At 42.4% G+C, this 21,489-nt stretch overlaps 2 protein-coding genes across 4 annotated transcripts; both read left to right on the top strand.

Moving 5' to 3' along the window:
• Positions 1 to 2,508, top strand: pvalb8 (parvalbumin 8). 2 transcript variants are annotated; one of them, XM_012825785.3, is made up of 5 exons: positions 1 to 302; positions 817 to 881; positions 1,194 to 1,326; positions 1,763 to 1,872; positions 2,249 to 2,508. In XM_012825785.3, exons 2-5 carry the CDS (start codon positions 821 to 823, stop codon positions 2,272 to 2,274), a joined length of 330 nt encoding a protein of 109 aa, XP_012681239.1. In that variant the 5' UTR covers positions 1 to 302; positions 817 to 820; the 3' UTR covers positions 2,275 to 2,508. The 2 variants fall into 2 exon arrangements, with proteins under 2 accessions (XP_012681239.1, XP_031426154.1); XM_031570294.2 differs by lacking the exon at positions 1 to 302 and adding an exon at positions 316 to 513.
• A 13,025-nt stretch (positions 2,509 to 15,533) lies between these two features.
• Positions 15,534 to 18,611, top strand: aimp2 (aminoacyl tRNA synthetase complex interacting multifunctional protein 2). Of its 2 annotated transcripts, none has more exons than XM_012825926.3 (4): positions 15,534 to 15,687; positions 16,329 to 16,535; positions 16,887 to 17,121; positions 17,684 to 18,611. In XM_012825926.3, exons 1-4 carry the CDS (start codon positions 15,673 to 15,675, stop codon positions 18,073 to 18,075), a joined length of 849 nt encoding a protein of 282 aa, XP_012681380.2. In that variant the 5' UTR covers positions 15,534 to 15,672; the 3' UTR covers positions 18,076 to 18,611. The 2 variants fall into 2 exon arrangements, with proteins under 2 accessions (XP_012681380.2, XP_012681379.2); XM_012825925.3 differs by having other exon boundaries at positions 15,534 to 15,801.
• The last annotated feature ends 2,878 nt before the right edge of the window (positions 18,612 to 21,489 follow it).

Below are 21,489 nucleotides of genomic sequence, written 5' to 3'. Positions count from 1 at the left end.
CAGTGGGATGGGAATGGGAGTGTTGCTGAGACAGAGCATATTGCTTAATTTGCTATTTGTATGTTACAGATGTCTGTGGGCTTGCCCATCCACACTCAGCTCCGGCGGTTATAAATAGTAAAGGTTAATTAGTTAGGTAGGAAATTTGAGCTGATCCTTTTTAATTTGATACACAGACAGGTAACCTAAGAATTGCCTATTGTCACTACAATCAGACCTATATAAATCCTTCTTGGCAGACAGCAGTCACCACATAGCCTTACTTCTCTGTTCGAGCACCTACGGCGAGAACTTCAAAGCGGGTAAGTGGGCTTGTGTGCCGGTTCTGCACTTGTCGTTTGAGTGTTCGCAGGTCTTGCTGCCTTCAGGACGCGCTTTTGCTATCGGGCTAGAATGTGTTCGCTAGGGACAAGATTTTTTTCGCCTTTTGCATTTTTGTAATTCTGTCGATCTACGCCACTTGCCCTTCTCTAATACGCAACTTTTTGGATTGCTTGTTCTTAAACAACTTGAGTAAGATGCACCGAACAACTCGTATTAATTATCTCATTTAGAAGCATGTCGCTTTATAACATGGTTAAATCTGTAGGATACAATCTTTGTTGTTTCTGTGAAAAAGTCTCTGAATCCATATAGCCTATAGTTTATAAAGAGAAAGACGTGTACATTAATGCTACCCTGACTACATCGTTTTGATAGTTGCAAGACGACCATTGTACCGATTTTATGCACAAGTTGATTCGACAGTAAGTAATATGCTTGATGCTAGGCTTGAAAACATGCGTGAATTATTTACACTGGTTGTTTCTCTGACAGGACCATGTCTATCTCATCTATCCTCTCCGCTGATGCCATCGACAGTGCCGTCAAGGACTGCCAAGGTATCGTCTTCCACCGATATCGTCATTGTTCTCTTCACTAGATTTCAGAATGTAATCGTTGCCGTGAACGACACTCTTTCATGAAATGATGATGTAGTAAACGCTTAAACAGCAAATCGACGCTTTAAGTGTTTACGAAGGGAAAAGTCGCAAGGACATAAATAGAGCCATTTCAAACACATTTTTGGAATGCACGTTTGTTACTATTTTGTGCTGACATGAACTTGTGTATAAAATGTCACTTGGATGTCCGTGTTTTCCCAAAAAGTGCCACATGGCTTAGTTCATTCTGGTGCTTGTTTTCCATCACAGCACCAGACTCTTTCAACTGCAAGAAGTTTTTCCAGCTATGTGGTCTGACAAAGAAGAGTGCCCAGGATGTGAAGAACGTCTTCAGCATCATCGACAACGATGGTGATGGCTTCGTTGAAGAGAAGGAGCTGAAGTAAGGATTTATGTTCCTCAGTATCTCGGCATGTAAAGCTATGGGACCTTTTTGAGATGGAACATGTGAACTCATTTTCATATTTCAGGGTGCAGTGTACATCCAACCAGACTGTTTATGCTCACTGTTGAGTTACTTTACCATCAGTTACCACTGTTTTTTAAATCAAATTTCTTATAGTAGTTCAAACAGTATCTGAAAGGAGGAAACACGTAGTAAGCTAAGTTAATGTTTTGCTTAGATACTTTTATTATTTAATCTTTAAACTGCTTAATGCTTTTATACTATACCAATGTACCACTGTTTGTCAAAACGTGTTTTTAAATATGCCAATGCATGCCTTCCAAAGGCAAGATCTTGTGAAGGTGCTCATTGCTCATTTATTTAGAAGAGAGAGGTATGACATAAACAGTAGTTAACTGCATGTCTCTGGCAGGTGTTTCCTGCAGAAGTTCTCGCCTGGAGCACGGGTACTAACTGAGAAGGAGGCTAAGGCCTTCCTCAGTGCTGCTGATGGAGATGGCGATGGAAAGATTGGAGCTGACGGTGAGTATGCCGTAGTATAATGTCAATGACGATAAAGGCTGTAGGGACAACTTAAATCGTGTAAGAGATAGATGTTTTATGGTTGGTCAGGGTTTTTGAAAGGGATTTTGACTAGCTAGGAAGACAAAACTTAGATATCACCCTAAACACAGCTGTTGCCACCAACTGCAACAGAACAAAATACACATTGTTATTGGGCCTTGAGGTGAGATGCATAATGTGTTCAAGAATTCAAGAACTGGTCCGGCATGCATCCCACACGCACCTCCATGTCCTTTTTTCACTGCCATTTTCAGGCCTGAGTATTCTCAGTCAATGTTAATTTATTCAATCTTGAGAACTAATAACTCAGTCCAACTTTTTCCCTTTTATGCAGAATTCCAAGCTATGGTCATGTCCTGAACAACTGGACTGAACGGGTCTTCATCATCTTGTAACCCCTAAACCCCCTTCAACAGCATTTCATCTTACTTGAATTCTCCTCTGCAGCATCGCAATGACACATTTTGGGAAGCCACCGGTCGAAGGAGTCCACACATACACCATTTTTTGTAATATATTTTAGATGGGGTGCAACAGCATCACCTACATGTAACCCACTAGTAATGACATTGAGGAAATGCACAAATAAATTCATTTAAATGTTCAAACCCCTGTGTTCTGGATCTCATATTTCTTGTGCTTGGTGTACTTTTGAAACTGCTTAAAATAATTCTACTCATGTCAGGGTAATCGGATTCTCTCATATTCTATAAGCACTGGCCTATAATGAGGTTTTTGTGATTCACTCATATTCTATAAGCACTGGCCTATAATGAGGTTTTTGTGAATACACACTCACTCTGAGCAATCTGAATGTTGGCCAGTCAGGACATGGGCATGACCAGGAACCAGACTTCAGCCTGGAACTAAACACTAAATGAGTTCAGGAACTAAACACTGTAAACCAGATGTATTCTGTTAACATAGGACTGTGAAAGGTGCTGACAGACACTTGATTCACGCAGACTGTGACACATGTTGTGTTTTCAAGGGACAGGTGTACCATGCTGTAATTAGGCCGAAAGAAAAAGCCAAGCCACCTCCACGTATGTCAGGGGAAACGAAAGCTACTCCAGAGTTATCCTGTCAGTGACCTTTGACTCCATGCTGTGACTTCTGGGTCAGATTCCCCCCGTGTGCAAAAACCAGGGGCAGACTGGGGAGAAAAAGTGGCCTGGGAGCAGTGGCGTAGTTTAATGTTTGTAACTGCCGCCACGGCCCCCTCCCCCCGCGCACATATTTTGCCTATAACACTTGAAACTGTGAAATTGTCAGGGTGGATCACTAACCGCCACGCCCCCTCCCCCTGCGCATATATTCTGCCTTCAGACTATTTAGATTGACGTAAATACGTCTATGGCCCACGACTGCGGGCCCCCAAGACCCGCGGGCCCAGGTGCAATCGCCCCTGCTGCACCCCATATAGTTACGCCCCTGAGGTGGGCCGGTATTGGACCGGGCCAAACACCGACGGCCCACCAGGGATTTCCCGGGTATCCCCGATGGCCAGTCCGCCCCTGGCAAAAACTGTGTACAAATGTACAGGGTATTACATTTGCAGGTTAAAGCACAGGACGTATGGGGCTTCATTTTCCAAATGGATGCAACGCAGAAATACATACTTAAGAATTTTCTTATATTCAGAATTTAAGCGGACAGTTAGCCGCAAAAGGGAAAAAGCGCCAGTGAAAGTAAGATTTAACCTAAACACTTTTCAGACTGTTAACTGGTAAAAGACTTAATTTCACTCTTTGCTATTCTGCCCCTGATGATGCTTTTGTGATTTCTCTTAAATGCATCAGCTTCCACTCTTCACGTGGTGTGACACGCACAGCAGTATAGTGGCTGCGCTCCAACACCGTCTGAGACAGGACCATTTGGGCAAACACACCTAACCGTTTACTAACACACATGCAACTGACAGGGCAGACACACCTAACCATTTACTTACAGACATGCAACTGACAGGGCAGAATCAAAAAGAAGTGCAGGCCAGAAACCACCAACACACCCCAGCATGAGCCAAGGTCTTAACTCCAGCTGTAAGCTCAGTCTGGGGCATGTGTGTCGCCTGGTCAAGCGCCATATTATTTCAGATGTCTTATCTAAGCAGACAGCACACAAATCAAAACACAGATAGACAATCGCACGCATATATGCACAAACCCATGCCCACAGACGCATACACAAACATGACACACACATACAGACACACACGCACACACATTTGTTTATGACCATGCACAATATGCAAACACATGAACCCATACACACTTGCATTTGCATGCAAGGATTAACACACAGACACGCATACACACAAATACATATTCAAACACATTGACAAGTCAATAAGCCTCTTTGTGTAAATCCATTCTGGCATTCATTATTCTGGCACGATGGACACATACTGAGACCACCATAACTGATCATTTGTGAGTCTGTGACAGCTTAACTCACATGCTGGCAGAGGTTGGCAAAGCTGTGCATCAGGTTGGCAAGAGGTCCTGACACGCCATGCGATAATGCTGTTTTCACTGGATGATCCAAAAATGAAAATGCCATGCTCCTCAGATTTGAGAGTTCAATTTTTGTGTTGTTTCCTTTATCAGTTTGGTATTAGATTAGGAGATCAGAGAGCGATTAACAAGAGCCAAATTATATTATAATGGTTCTGGTTTGCTAACTTCTGTAGATTTATGCTGCTCTCAGCAGGATACCGAATGCCCTCCAAGAGATGTTGCAAGATTAAAGACATTATCATGCCTTTTAATATCCAGTGGAGACAGATAAAGCACTTAAACCCATGTATCAACATGTAGGATTGAGCGTTCATACTTAGAGGGATGTTGTCAAATCCTGTAAATGCTCACCAATTTGACTCAACTCAAAAAGAAATGACCTGCTACTGAATATGTATTTTTTATTAACATAATAGCATACTGTGCGAAACCCAAACATAATTGCATAGACCTTATAGCCATGTCCTATAATAGCCATGTCCTATAATAACACACCCAGAGTGACTTGTAACGTGTGCCCCACCCTTCCAGCATCTCTCTCTGCCTCTCAACAGCTGGGAGGCACTCTGATTTCATTTTAATCCCCCCCACACACTAAAGCAAATTGAACACAAGGCAGTAATTAAACACATGGTAAACCCTCACAGGCAATTACAACATCCAAACAAACAAATGGTAAATAAATAAATAAAATCTTAATCTCTGATTTAAATGAATGAATTGAGGTCATAAAGAGTAAGAGAGAAAATGAACAGACAGGAGATGGGTTAGCCCAGAGGGTCATGGATGTGTGTGTGTGTGTGTGTGCGTGTGCGTGTGCGTGTGTGTGTGTGTGGCGAGGTCACTGTGTGTGTCTGTATATACAGTGTTGAGATTATTGCACAGTCACAGCTTCTCTGGCTCCTCTGCCCTTGCCTGTCACACTATCCCATCACGCTGTGTCCAGTTTCCTTCCTTTTATCAGCTGCTGCTCCTGGGATCACAGGGGTCATAGGTCCATTACTAGCATACCCACCTGACCCACAGCATGAAGCGTGCACTCCCATCCTCAAACACCCTCGCAGAGGCTCCAGAGGTAAATAAAGATTGACAAGCCCAGGTGAATATATTTGTATTGGCGCAATGACTGCATATTATGTTGGTCTTTGTACATATGTAATACACCATGAACAATCACTAACCGAGAGACTATCACTTTGTTTTCAAATAAATATTATTCTGTAATCCAAAGAATTTGTTTTTGACAGTAAATATTTATCCATAATCTGTGATTATGTGGGGATTTAAGTGTAGTAAAGGGACTGAAGTATTCATTACCATTCTCTTTCTTGATGTCTGCATTGTTGTGTGGCCGCAGTAAAAGGATTGCAGGGGATCAGAGCAATCTCATGCAACATGCATCCATGCTATAAAAATACATGCCGACTTGACCTGGGTCTGAACCTGAACGTCTGTTTATATTCTTTGAGTCAGATCAGTCAAAATCAGGCTCTAATAATTTTATATTAAAATACCTAAAAATGTTTAATATATTTCCAGTGGCTAGCAGACCATTTTCGGCTGGCAAATGTATGCTGCAGAGTAGACAAAGAGAACAGTTTTGAAGAGCGGTTGCAAGGAGAATCCATTTGGAAAAGCCTAGGCTAATAGCCAACTTTAATATTCTCAACATTATAGGCCACCTGAATACTCTCAGTACCAAAACTTTCAAATAGTTAAAAGGGCGAATCCTTTTGGAATCAGGGCTCCACTTGTTGAAATTTCAAGTAGCATGTCTAAGCACAATTTGCAATATAAGCAGTTCAATGTCAAATGGCTTTGTAGGTCCCGAGAGTCTCTCTAGCACGGGCAACCGAGTAGTGGCATCAGGGTCGTCGACGGCATGGCGGAAGAGGATTAGCGACGTTGTAACTTAAGCGTGCTCTCCGAGAAGATTTGATGGCTGTGTCTAATCGTGTGATGCATAGAATGACCTAAATAAGTAATGTTGGCCAAATTTCTTTTGTGACACAGACACAATTGGTGATACCTCTCGAAGGGGCCAGGCGATGAGCCGTCGATGCACCCGCTCCAACAGACCTCAGTCTCGGACAGCGCTATACTCTGCCTTGCCTCCGGTCAATAATTGATGGCCCCAGCCTCTATTGTGACCAAAAGCTCATACCAAGAAAGGAGTGTCAGGCTCACCTTACTTATTAAGTCTGACTGAATCTTTAATGGGCCACCCCATCCTCCGGCTGATAACAAAACACAGCCGACTTTTGAGATTTGAAGTGTTGTGCACTTCTCCTCGGATGTCAAAATGTTGAAATGTTTTCGTGCAACATCATTCCACCAGTCCAGGATTTCTGCTACAGCAGGTGGGTGATCTAGTAGCCAAAACGTCCGCAGTCAGCACGGGAAGGCACGTCATAAAAGTTTTACGTTCTTCGAAGGAATAGCGCGCTGCGAATTCTGCTTGTGGCTGGAACTCATGTATTATGCACTGTGCAGCCGGGTTCTGCAGAAGTGGATATTTAATATTTGCAAAGTTTTTTGTTTTAGCATGACAAAGAAGCATAATGAGGGGGAAATCTCAGCTCCTGTTAATGAAGGTGGTAAGCCCTGAAATGAAAGAATAGACCTAATGAATGGGTAACTCTAAAACAGGAAAACCGCTTTCTTACTCCACCCTAAAAACACAGGGCACTGTGACTTGGAAAACACCTTTCAGCTGTGGAAATCAAAGCAGCAGGTGTCACCATAAATACATATTAATTTAAGGTGTGACCTGACAGATAAATCCCCTTAGGCCTACTTGGTGTCTGCAGTTGGATGAACAACACCTTACTATGTATTGGGCGAGACAAGATTACAGAGCTGTGTTGAGCCTTTGAGCATGAGTGACCCTCTGAAGGTCGTGTATACAAGGGTTTTGGGTGCCATGTTGTGTACAATAAGGTGAGCACACATCAGTGTTTGAGCGGTGGGGACTGCCTGTGTGCCGCAGTGTGTCAGGGGTCCTTTTCAGTTTGTGATGGGTTTCACAACCCAGGTCGTTCACAGTAACCTCCGCTTCACTCTTTGCAAATGAGTGGCGCAATACTGTCGGGTTTCAGGCCACTCGGGCTCAGTTTCTCGTGCACCGGATCTCCCCATTACCTCAACGCACTCTCTGTGTCATGGCTGTCACTTCTCAGGATGGTGAATAATTCAGAACTAACAAGCAGTCGGAACACCGAACTCAATTGTGCGTTTTAATTAAATCTCTCTCTCTCTCTGACTCTCTCTCTCCAGACAAAAAAATATTTGAATGAGAACTTGCAAAACCATTATACAAATACATATTTGTCACTGAAATATGTCAGTTATGGAAGAACACATACCAGCAGGGAACTGCAGCTGAAGGATTTTGCCGATTTGAGATTTGAGTTTTAAAGTGCTCTTGGGTTTTTACAAATTATTGCCAAAAGGGGAAAAAAAGCGAGTAAGTAGACTTCACCATATGTTCACCAAATCCCCTGCTTTTCTCGGAATTAGTGATTCTATTTTTACATCATGGAGTGTCAAGGCTTGATGAGAAATGATGCTGCCCAAAAAGCACTCCTCTCATTCACTCTCCCTTTCATCCTCCTTTCATCCATCTCTCTCTCTCTCTCTCTCTCTCTCTCTCAGTCTTTGGCATCCCACCAACAGCATCAGCAAGCTCGTGTCCAGTGGAACCCCTGTATTGCCCTCCTGAGGTTAGCCTCAAACCCAGTCTGTTTCACAAACAAACAGTTGCAGTCCTTCACAGCATGTCCACACTGCGGAGGGCTGCGGCTCAGCAGGAAAAGAGCCGACCGGAGGCATTTATCACTCCGTGCTCCGGGGGCAGTGCTGACTGAACAGTCACCAACACCGCTTAGATCACAACACTGATCCCATATGTGTCCTTGCACACAAGCACACACACACCACATCCTGGGGCACATGAAAACACACATACAAACGGACAGACACACACATACAAACACACACATACAAACACACACACACACACATACGTATATACAAACGGACACACACACACACATATACAAATGGATACAAACACACACACACACAGTATACAAACGGACACACAACACACACACACACACACACAGTATACAAACGGACACACAACACACACACACACACACATACATACACAGACGTAAGCACACGAAATAAGTGTCTTTCTGTCTAGCGATCTAGCCCCAGTTTGAATTTGCATTTACACTGGTTTGATATGTATGGTAGTTGTCTACATTTGTCCCCATTGTGGTTAGATCTCATGTCTGGTACACAACATGCAATATGCAAAAGTGTACGTTTGCAATCATGCTAAACTGGTCACTGTTAACACCAACCTGAGATCTGACCACACCAAGCTGTGACAGGGCCAATCCATGGTCTGGCACAATCTGACTGTATTCTGAACACTTTGCCCACATTTTTACATGCATTTTCTCCAAATAGATACAGATCTTTATGTCAACACAAGGTGTAAATGGGGTCTCTGTTGGTCCACCGTCAGGCTTTCAGAACACATGAATGGTAATTCTTCATTACATAGCAGGGTGTTTACAATATTTAAATTTTGTTCAGTTATTCTAAGCCAGACGTACACTGTATATGCCATAGCACTGTTTAATTACTAAGGAACAGATAGAGATGTATAGGTGCACAGATAGGGACATTCCTAAGTCCTTAGTCTACTCAACAATTCTCCAAGAAGTCAACAGATTCATTAGAATTCAAGTCACTGATTGAACATAGAACTTCAAATAAAACAAGGGTGGCTTTGTAAAATAGCACTACAGCAAGGACACTTAAGGAGTATGCTCAAGAGCAAACGGTAATGATGACATGGAACTCTATCAGAGTGGGTGTAAGGAGAGAGGAGTGGAGAACATTACCAAGCGAGGGGAAGCCCCGTTTGCCTTTAGCTGACTGGGCAGAGGAACACCTAGAATAGATATGCACTGTTTCATAATGTAATGACTAAGAGAGGCATTATTTCTTTGTATTTTGAAGCACTTTGATGGGATTGTGGATCATTTGACATTCTGAGTGCATTTATAACCACATTTCACCTGAAACTCCAGAATATTTCACATTAAAAGCAGTACTAGTGCACATACATTTCAACATTGTATACAATATTTGTGGGAAATATCAGTCTGTACTGAAGAGTGATAGGGCTCAGTGGTATCATAGGACCCCTGTGGTGTGGCTGTTAAGATAAACAACAAGCATCACCATTGAATCTCTCATCAGCCACATATGCCAATAACAGATTTTGATGGTGTGTGCACCGCACAACTAACATGACATTTACTCAGTTAAAGAGATCCTGATTCTACCAATGAAAATGATTCTAATGAACCTATATCACACCACAATGGTGTCAGTAGTGGGGTGATTGAAACTCCACCTATATCACACCACAATGGTGTCAGTAGTGGAGTGACTGAAACTCAACCTATATCACACCTCAATGGTGTCAGTAGTGGGGTGACTGAAACTCATGATGAGACGAAGTAAAGAGGTGGTGAGAGGGACGAAGGACAAGATGCTCAGTCATACGCAAAGCCTTTGCATCTTAAACAAATCTTTTAAGAGTGTGTGTGTGTGTGTGTAGAGGGGGGAACTATTCCTTTTTTTGAGAGATTACCAGGAAGGAGCAAAGCTTGCAAACAACGCACTGCCAGATGGCACGGGTGCTGTGTGATTCTGTGCCTGGAGCAGATGCGGGACGAGTGGCATAACCTGTTGGCAAACCCTGAGGTTTATAGGACAGGCCCAGAACAGGCACGATAAGCCATGGAACGGGCATCATTCCTTTACCAGCAAATGACTATCACAACATCAATCTTTTAGCGCAAGCAAGCTGGTTAAAATGACCTTATAACACCACATGTCCACCACAGGGTCCCTACATGGCTGAGATTCACTGGTTCTGTGATCACATCTTCCTTGTCACTCTTACCTATGATTGACATCCTGAGAGCAGTGCCACACTGAATGATCCAGGGCTCCAGGACTGTAGAGATTGTGAAGGAGCGGGTGCCCTCACAGACTGACAGTTTCTTCTAAATTGCTTATTTGCAGACTTCCAGATGCTACCATAGGGAAAGATAACCTGGCTATAGCCAGGCTAAATCATGCAATTTATTGAGATGTCTGGAGAGAAGACCATATAGGCCTAATAATAATGACCTGTGACTTTATGCCTCATGGCCTCAACAAAACGGCAAATATTTCTCTATGAGATGGTTTATGATGTACTAAAAACATTGGCTGTGGCCTGTTCTGCACTTCAGAGTGTAAGGTGTCACTAACATGCTGTAGGACTAACCAACAGCTTGACTAGTGGCAAAGAAAGGTGACTTGAAGGGGTCTGAGCTGTGTCATCCTTTCTTTGACTCGCAAAAGACCAACAACTGCATTGGTCTGCCCTCTAGCGGGAGAATAGGAAACATGCCAGAAGGATCCAAAACGTCTCTGTCAAAACACACCTAATGAAAACGTAAATAAATCAGTAATTTAAAAGAGAATGTCAAAAACTCGCTAAAAATGGTCTCTCATATACTCATGTCCACTGAAACGTAAAGTAAGTTATTGAAATACTGAGCTGTACATTTCGTTTGTTTGGTGTTTAGGAAATTCTCTGCTTTTCGGTAACTTCTGAGATTAGTCCACGTCAGAGCCATGAGGAGACTCTACATGGCTCTGGTCCATATCATGGACATAGGAGTTCCATATCGGAGACCCTAAAAAAGACCCCCCCCCCTACGTTGAGGTCAGCAGCGTTCAGTGAGCAACTATAGGCAAATGAGCTCGAGCGACTTCCGGTTACGATTTTTCAAAATAAAAGTCCCTTATTAGCCCCGTGTTTTCTTAAACTATCAGAGATATTAATTTCATAGTAACATCAAAATGGGTTAAAAACGATTCACTGATGTTACAAAAGTATGGTTTTCTTGTTTTAATATAATGAACAATGACTAAACAGACAATATTGTATTAAGAAAAAGTAAAACACACCCCATTATGCTGATAAAAGGATTATGCCTTCATTAAAGTTGGTTGAACTTGTTCAGAACTGTAAAGAAAGGGTAAAATATGTTTAGCAGTCATTATTCTGGCCATTCACTGTGAAAAAACACTTGACACACAGATCACACAGGTGAAAAGGGATTATCTCCAATGCCAGGGTATTGCCATGTGACACGTATCACTCTTTGCTGAAAAAACTAAAGATTGTGTCTCAATGAAAGGGGGGTGGAATATGTTCAGGACACTCCAAACATTAAATAAAATGTGTGAAGTAGTTCAGATTTGCGTCCCTGAAGGCTCCACAATACTTTAAACATAGGTGATCAGACAGGCGAAAATGCATTATCTTCAATGGCAGGGCCATGTGACATGTATCGCTCTTTGCTGAAAAAACTAAAGATTGTGTCTCAATGAAAGGGGGGTGGAATATGTTCAGGACACTCCAAACATTAAATAAAATGTGTGAAGTAGTTCAGATTTGCGTCCCTGAAGGCTCCACAATACTTTAAACATAGGTGTTCAGACAGGCGAAAATGCATTATCTTCAATGGCAGGGCCATGTGACATGTATCACTCTTTGCTGAAAAAACTAAAGATTGTGTCTCAATGAAAGGGGGGTGGAATATGTTCAGGACACTCCAAACATTAAATAAAATGTGTGAAGTAGTTCAGATTTGCGTCCCTGAAGGCTCCACAATACTTTAAACATAGGTGTTCAGACAGGCGAAAATGCATTATCTTCAAAGGCAGGGCCATGTGACATGTATCACTCTTTGCTGAAAAAACTAAAGATTGTGTCTCAATGAAAGGGGGGTGGAATATGTTCAGGACACTCCAAACATTAAATAAAATGTGTGAAGTAGTTCAGATTTGCGTCCCTGAAGGCTCCACAATACTTTAAACATAGGTGATCAGACAGGCGAAAATGCATTATCTTCAATGGCAGGGCCATGTGACATGTATCGCTCTTTGCTGAAAAAACTAAAGATTGTGTCTCAATGAAAGGGGGGTGGAATATGTTCAGGACACTCCAAACATTAAATAAAATGTGTGAAGTAGTTCAGATTTGCGTCCCTGAAGGCTCCACAATACTTTAAACATAGGTGTTCAGACAGGCGAAAATGCATTATCTTCAATGGCAGGGCCATGTGACATGTATCACTCTTTGCTGAAAAAACTAAAGATTGTGTCTCAATGAAAGGGGGGTGGAATATGTTCAGGACACTCCAAACATTAAATAAAATGTGTGAAGTAGTTCAGATTTGCGTCCCTGAAGGCTCCACAATACTTTAAACATAGGTGATCAGACAGGCGAAAATGCATTATCGTCAATGGTAGGGGCATGTGACATGTATCGCTCTTTGCTGAAAAAACTAAAGATTGTGTCTCAATGAAAGGGGGGTGGAATATGTTCAGGACACTCCAAACATTAAATAAAATGTGTGAAGTAGTTGAGATTTACGTCCCTGAATGCTCCACAATACTTTAAACGTACGTGTCACATGGCCCTGCCATTGAACATAATGCATTTTCGCCTGTCTGATCACCTATGTTTAAAGTATTGTGGAGCATTCAGGGACGTAAATCTCAACTACTTCACACATTTTATTTAATGTTTGGAGTGTCCTGAACATATTCCACCCCCCTTTCATTGAGACACAATCTTTAGTTTTTTCAGCAAAGAGTGATACATGTCACATGGCCCTGCCATTGAAGACAATGCATTTTCGCCTGTGTGTAGGCCTATGTTTAAAGTATTGTGGAGCCTTCAGGGACGTAAATCTCAACTACTTCACACATTTTATTTAATGTTTGGAGTGTCCTGAACATATTCCACCCCCCTTTCATTGAGACACAATCTTTAGTTTTTTCAGCAAAGAGTGATACATGTCACATGGCCCTGCCATTGAAGACAATGCATTTTCGCCTATGTTTAAAGTATTGTGGAGCATTCAGGGACGTAAATCTCAACTACTTCACACATTTTATTTAATGTTTGGAGTGTCCTGAACATATTCCACCCCCCTTTCATTGAGACACAATCTTTAGTTTTTTCAGCAAAGAGTGATACATGTCACATGGCCCTGCCATTGAAGTTAATGCATTTTCGCCTGTGTGTAGGCCTATGTTTAAAGTATTGTGGAGCCTTCAGGGACGTAAATCTCAACTACTTTACAGATTTTATTTAATGTTTGGAGTGTCCTGAACATATTCCACCCCCCTTTCATTGAGACACAATCTTTAGTTTTTTCAGCAAAGAATGATACATGTCACATGGCCCTGCCATTGAAGTTAATGCATTTTCGCCTGTGTGTAGGCCTATGTTTAAAGTATTGTGGAGCCTTCAGGGACGTAAATCTCAACTACTTTACAGATTTTATTTAATGTTTGGAGTGTCCTGAACATATTCCACCCCCCTTTCATTGAGACACAATCTTTAGTTTTTTCAGCAAAGAATGATACATGTCACATGGCCCTGCCATTGAAGTTAATGCATTTTTGCCTGTGTGTAGGCCTATGTTTAAAGTATTGTGGAGCCTTCAGGGACGTAAATCTCAACTACTTTACAGATTTTATTTAATGTTTGGAGTGTCCTGAACATATTCCACCCCCCTTTCATTGAGACACAATCTTTAGTTTTTTCAGCAAAGAGCGATACATGTCACATGGCCCTGCCATTGAAGTTAATGCATTTTCGCCTGTCTGATCACCTATGTTTAAAGTATTGTGGAGCCTTCAGGGACGCAAATCTGAACTACTTCACACATTTTATTTAATGTTTGGAGTGTCCTGAACATATTCCACCCCCCTTTCATTGAGACACAATCTTTAGTTTTTTCAGCAAAGAGCGATACATGTCACATGGCCCTGCCATTGAAGTTAATGCATTTTCGCCTGTCTGATCACCTATGTTTAAAGTATTGTGGAGCCTTCAGGGACGCAAATCTGAACTACTTCACACATTTTATTTAATGTTTGGAGTGTCCTGAACATATTCCACCCCCCTTTCATTGAGACACAATCTTTAGTTTTTCAGCAAAGAGTGATACATGTCACATGGCCCTACCATTGAAGATAATGCATTTTCGCCTGTCTGATCACCTATGTTTAAAGTATTGTGGAGCATTCAGGGACGTAAATCTCAACTACTTCACACATTTTATTTAATGTTTGGAATGTCCTAAACATATTCCACCCCCTTTCATTGAGACACAATCTTTAGTTTCATCAGCAAAGAGTGATACATGTCACATGGCAATACCCTGCCATTGAAGATAATGCATTTTCGCCTGTGTGATCTGTGTGTCAAGTGTTTTTTCACAGTGAATGACCAGAATAATGACTGCTAAACATATTTTACCCTTTCTTTACAGTGTTCTGAACATGTTCAACCAACTTTATTGAAGACATAATCCTTTTATCAGCAGATTGTTGTGTGTTTTACTGTTTCTTACTACAATATTTACAATGATGCCTGTTTAGTCAGTGTTCCCTATATTTAAACAAGAAAATCATACTTTTGTAACATCAGTGAATCGTTTTTAACCCATTTTGATGTTACTATGAAAGTAATATTAATTGTCAATTTTCAGCTACATCTTAGTCATTATCAAAGTATCCTGTACGCTTAAAATTAACTCACTATATCTTACCTTGTTTTAAAGCAAGTTAATATAATGCACAGTTAACAAAATACCATTATAAAGTCTGATCTAGCGAGTAGACAGATTAGGACTTTATAATGACAAATAGGCTACTATAACTTTCAAACACGCTTTTAACTATTTTCCCGATCATTAGGACAAATGGAACAATAAAACTCGTTGCATATAAAAGGTTTTTATATTACCCAGTCGATTAACAGGGTTGTTTGTTGTAAAAACCTTTCATTTGATACAACAAACTCATTTTACTTCCTCGTTTCGTTTTACTTCCTGGGGTTATTGTGGGTTATCGTTGCTAGCAGAACGGAACTGTTGAGGTCCATAGACAGTGAGGTCAGCCTCACCGGATATGACGTACGTAAGAGAAAGGCCTCTTCCACTTAGCATTGGCTCCTTGGTAGCATTTGACACTTTCTAAGAGAAGTGTCTTGCGATAAATATAACGTGTAACCCAGGAGTTTTTCTTTATTAAATATTCCGTTTGGGAGTGTCATAATTCATCCGAAGCCATGCCTATGTATCAGGTAAAGCCCATCAGCGGGGGTGACTTAAAAGTTGATTTGCCGACGTGCATGTACAAGTTACCGAACATCCATGCACAGCCTGACAGTGGCAGCTGCATCGACAATTTGCTACAGGTAATTCGAGTTTTGGAACGAGCTAACTAGCTACCTCCTAATGTACTTTTCTAAAGGCACCTCTTGAGCCATGTCGGGTCGAACGCTAGTTGACCTACATATTTAAGTCAGCAAAAACTCACTTAGCAGGGCTAGCAACCATGCTTTCACTACGCTCGGCGTCAGCTGCTAGGATAGTCAAATTACAGGTAATGTTAGCAATAGCATCCCTGGGTCTTCCCTGCTGATGCAATGGTGACCACGTATCGTATTTTGGTCCTCCTGTAAATCAGGTCTGCGTTGTGCTTACGCGGATCTTGCTCAAGCACTACAAAACATTAATGTCCACGTATGTTTTTGATCAGACATCTGACTCAGATGCACGACTAACGTGTGGGTTTTTCATTAACACTGTGCTCAGATCATGAGGTGTAACATCCCTCATACACTCATCCTGCCTACCTAAACTCACAGCCGCACTCCAATGGCATTCGGTCTTACAATTTGACCTTTCTCGTTCACTTTGCCTGTCTGTCTCGTCCGACCAGAATGGCGAGGTAGATCCAGCCCTGAAAGCCCTGGAGCAGCGTCAGGATGAAATATTGCGTAGACTCTACGAGTTGAAGGCGGCAGTAGACGGACTAGCTAAGACCGTGACCACCCCTGATGCAGACCTTGATGCAACATCTCTCTCTTCAGCTGCCACAATGTGTGCTTCTAAAGAGGTGGCAGACCTGGACACATTATTGGGAAAGGTATGGTATATCCAAGTATCTTACTTGACAAAAGAACTTGCTTGGCAGGTTTCCTTGAATCCAGACTGTTCACTGGTAAACATTACGTTTGTGATCTAAACCTCATACACAGTACATGATTTGTTGTCAATAGTTACACTTAGAATAATAACTGACATGGCTTCGATGTTTCAAATGAATTTGTGGTAAATGAAAGAACTTTTTCAAAATATAGTTGAAGTGTGTTTGTTTAATACTGAGCAAAGCAATACACACCACCTTTTCACACTGTGCAAAAATGCTGTGTCTTGGTTGTTTATAAATGTTCTGGCCACTTGACTCATGTTCTTCCTATGGACTTGGCCTATGCAGGACCTGGGTGCTCTGCGAGACATAGTGATCAATGCCAATCCATCGAGCCCACCACTGAGCCTGCTGGTGCTCCACGGGCTTTTGTGCCAGCGCTACCGCGTGCTCTCCACTGTCCATGTCCACTCCTCCGTCTCCACCGTCCCACCAAAGCTACTCAACTGCCTGGGGCCCCGTCACGCCGATAGCTACACACGCCAGCGCTTCCAGCTGGGCTTCACCCTCATATGGAAAAACGGTGAGTAATGTGGCACGGGAATGCAGAGTAACGGTAGTACAGTTCGCCACAGGAGGTAATGAACGAAACCTACAATGAGACTGCTGTGGTCTAGTAACGGTAGTACAGTTCGCCATAAGAGGTAATGAATTAAACCTACAATGAGACTGCTGTGGTCTAGTAACGGTAGTACAGTTCGCCATAAGAGGTAATGAACGAAACCTACAATGAGACTGCTGTGGTCCAGGAGCTACTCAGGGCTGATCAGATGTGTTTGTAAATGTGCGTGTGCCATGTAGTGAAGTATCATTTCTACATTGCGGATAAATGGAAGAGTAGCTTTAGTCTACAGACCACTCTCCTTATTTTTGTTGTACATGTATCATTGTATCATGCACAGCTCATTTTCGTCAGTCATTTTTCAGTAATTTAGTTGGAATTGACTGAAAATTTGAATTTCATGAGCCAATTTTCCTACCAGATGAAGTTCCTATATTGGGCCATCTATACTGGCTGAATATATAATATGTAACCAAGTCATCTAAATGATTCCTCGTTTAATCACTTTGTGTGTCACCCACAGTACCAAGACTCCAGATGAAGTTCAGCGTGCCCAACATGTGCCCCATTGAGGGCGAGGGCAACGTGGCGCGCTTCCTGTCTCGGCTGGTGGGCCTGGAGCCCCAGGACCCGGTGGCGGCCACGCAGTCCGACAGCTGGGTGGACACGGCTGTTTTCCAGCTGGCCGAGGGAAGCGGTAAGGAGCGGGCGGCCGTGCTGCGGGCGCTTAACGGCGCGCTGGGGCGTGGGCCCTGGTTGGTGGGCTCCGAGCTCTCGCTGGCAGACGTAGTGTGTTCCTGCTGCCTCCTGCAGACGGGCACCAGCGCCACTTCGACCCCTGCCAATGTGCAGCGCTGGCTCAAGGGGTGCCAGAACCTTGGGCACCTGGCCTGCATCATCCCTCTTCTGCAGTGACGGTCACTGGAGCTGTGTAGATTATAAAAGGGCATCTTTTATAATCTATTAAAAGGCCTTTATAAACCCTACATAACATGGTTATAAGACACAAGCTATGTGCTGTTAAATGCTGGGGTCTGCTGCTTATAGGCCTACTGTGTTCAACATCATGGTTTATGATGCTTGTATGACAAGTGAACTACGTGGGGGATTAGCAGATTGGCCTTCTTACTTTGTTGTTACGTAGGGTATATAAAGGCCTTGTATAGTTTTCATGAGGCGGCCCTAAAGAAGTGGACCTTTTAGACCGATAATATGAAACCCTGGTAACAAGGAGAGGTGTTCAATGCTGTAAACACGCATCTTCCCTTTCCACCTTGTGCCTAATATGATGTCGTCCTTGATGTGTGAGTGGCATTGCTAACAGGACATACATTTTTAACACATTTGAAAATGTGAAGAACAGGACCTACTGATGTGTACAAGCAGTATGACAACATTGTAGAATTTCTTTGTCTTTCTTTTAGGTCTATTAAATTTTCCACTTTGGGTCATACCTGACTGTTGTATTTCTGTTTTCCATTGTGGTTACAGTGTAACCGTTACACCAAGACGTCTTGCAAGACATCATTATTTGTAGCTCAATGGATGGTTCACCATCTTTGAGACACTCTCCATCAATAGAGCACCATATTTTCGTAGTAATGGTGGCATTCGGTATTTATTTCTCCTTATTTGTAGTGACATAAAAGATGCATCTTATTTTCAAAATTATTTAATTTGGTGTCTGTGTGCTTCGGGTTCTTGTCGGCTTATTTGGTAATAGAGTATCAGGGACTTCTACACTACTCTCCTGTGCACTGTTTGAGAATTCTGTTTATGAACTGTGTGTGTGAATTCAGTCTCTGAACTACTCCCACTACAAATAACCAGCCCGTAAATAACCAGTCTGTATTTGATTGCCTTAAGCAGTGACAAAAATGCACATTTAGTAAGGAGTGTTAGAAAATGTGGAATGTCAATGAGATTTAATAATCTCTGAAGCTCTCCTGCTAAGACTCTTCTGAAAGAATGTGTATACAATACACATACACATACAAGGAAACTCAACAGGTAGTAAATCCACAGGCAGTTGAATAATTGGCTTGATAGTGGCAATGAATGTGTTGAACGCATCTAGGTGTAAGTAGAGAAATACAATGTTTGTGCAGTAGGTGGCAGCGCAGGCTCGTTTCCAGTGATTGCATGGACTGCTTGACTTGAGACGGTGAAGTCGGAAAGATAACTCCAGGTTGTGACCATCTGCTCCATACACGTGGTTATGGGACAAGCCTATGTTACCTGTTCCAAATGTATCTTGTATCAAGATGGTGTGGGCTAAACTGCAGACCCTAAGTTCTGGTGTTGAACATAGCGGCATTAATATTAATTGATGACATGGCTTTTAACACCAGCGGTGGTGGTAGCAGGATGGATGTGTCACAGTGGGATAATGACTACAACCAATTTATGAAGCATTCTTAATTCTGAAATAATTTGAATGTTTTACAAGAAGATTTAGTAGAGTAGGTATGAGATACCTTGATAGATAATTTTAGAGAGAGATGGATACTTTGAAGTCTGATGTCAGTGTGAAGTGGTCTGTCATTAACTATTATTATTATTATTATTGTTATGAAGAAGACAGTAGAGGTGAGTCACCTTACTGGGGTATAATGGGACATATAAATGCTAGGAAAGTTATTATCAATTGCTTTCTGCCTTTGAAGAATTATGAAAGTGTCAGTGTGGACATGGACAGAGATGGCAGAGAGGCTGTGAATGGGAGCGCTGGAATGTCAGTCCATTCAGCACAATGTGTGTCAACCTTGACAGGAACAGACCACCAGGTGAGTAAATACTACACAGATAAACAGATTTCATTCTAACAAAGACACAACAGGAAGATGAAGCTTTTCCTCCTTGAGAAATGCAGCCATGGCCGCCTGGTTTCCTCCTTCTCCCTCTGCCAGCCCCACTGTGGCAATGGAGTCCTGAAACACTAACACCTCTTCATCAAGTCTGGTGATGACACAGCCATGGCTGGGCTCTTCCATTAGAGCTCATCCCCGCCGCCTCAGGGGGTTTGGAGAGGGAGGTCTCATCACACCAGCTGGTGAGAGGATTACTGGCTGAAGATCAATGTGATAGGAAAAGGGGGGGGAAAACAACAGCAAAAAAGAGATGGTCCATCCAGAGGCTGACACCAGCTTGAAGGTAAAAGAGACAAACTGAGCTTTGTTGATGTTCTACAGACCTGTTCTTAATTAACTCCATGCCATTCCGACGCTGGGGTCTGGATTAGAGGGTTTAACAAGGACTACTGGTACCTGGGATGATGGAAGACTGTAGGTCAGCCCAACAGGCCCTTAGAGTTATCAATAATTGTAATATTAGCTTAGATGACCTTTATGTTGCTCACAGGTAAGCAAACCAGACAGTGTCAATCATCCATTCTAGGGGGATATGACACTTCAGTTTTGAATGTTGTCACTGTGGGAGTTCAGTTGCAAAATAATTATTGACATGGCAATCTTCTCGCTGCTTAGCAACCTCCACCAGGCACCTCTTTTTCCAACAGGCTCTGTCTATAAATTATATTGACGGTGATTTGTCACTCAAAGATTGCACAAGCTCCAGAGAACTGACATGAAATCTACACAAAAAAACCTCAGCTACAAACCAGCGGGCGCTATATGGGCACCTTGTGCGATATACTGGACCTTTGAACATGAGAAACTGATTCAGTTCAAATAAAAACATTATCCCAAGCTTGTGAGGCTGGTCCTTTGCTTCTCACAATGGTGATTTCACATGAAATGTTGTAACAGCCAAACAGGAATTCATTTTATAGAAAGGTGTCCGTGAATTGGAACACTGAGGTGTGATAGTATCTGTGTACGTGGGTGACAGATGTGGTGTGTGGTGTGGTGTGTGTGGGAGTTTAGTCTGAAATGTAAAGAGGCAGAACAGCATGTTCAGACTGGGGCCTAAAAGGACCAAACTGGCCTAACTATTCCTCATTTTCCCAAAAGAATAGGACTGGACTATTGGACTGTTAGGCTATTTGATTTAGTTTTTGTCTTCAGTCAGTTATCTAAAAGCTCATAATATGATTTTACCAGAACAGGATGCCGTAACTGTGTTGCTGAATGTAAGCCACTAATTACCACCCCACAATTCTGGTCATAGGTGCAGTGATGCACAGCTGATCAAATCACCTCTGTCTCCACCTTCTCCTCTACTCTCCTCTAACTCGCTTTCAGAGGTCCCAGGCCATATGGCTCCTTCCAAATAGTACACGTACTTAAGGAAGGTAAGACATTCAAGGCCAGACATGACATCATGGTCCTGGGTTGTGTCTGTAATGCTGGTAAGGATTTATGTTGAAAG

This window comes from Clupea harengus, chromosome 1 (assembly GCF_900700415.2).
Source record: "Clupea harengus chromosome 1, Ch_v2.0.2, whole genome shotgun sequence".
Classification (NCBI taxonomy): domain Eukaryota; kingdom Metazoa; phylum Chordata; class Actinopteri; order Clupeiformes; family Clupeidae; genus Clupea; species Clupea harengus.
The sequence above is the reverse complement of the archived record's forward strand: the minus strand, read 5'-3'. Positions and strand labels throughout refer to the sequence as shown.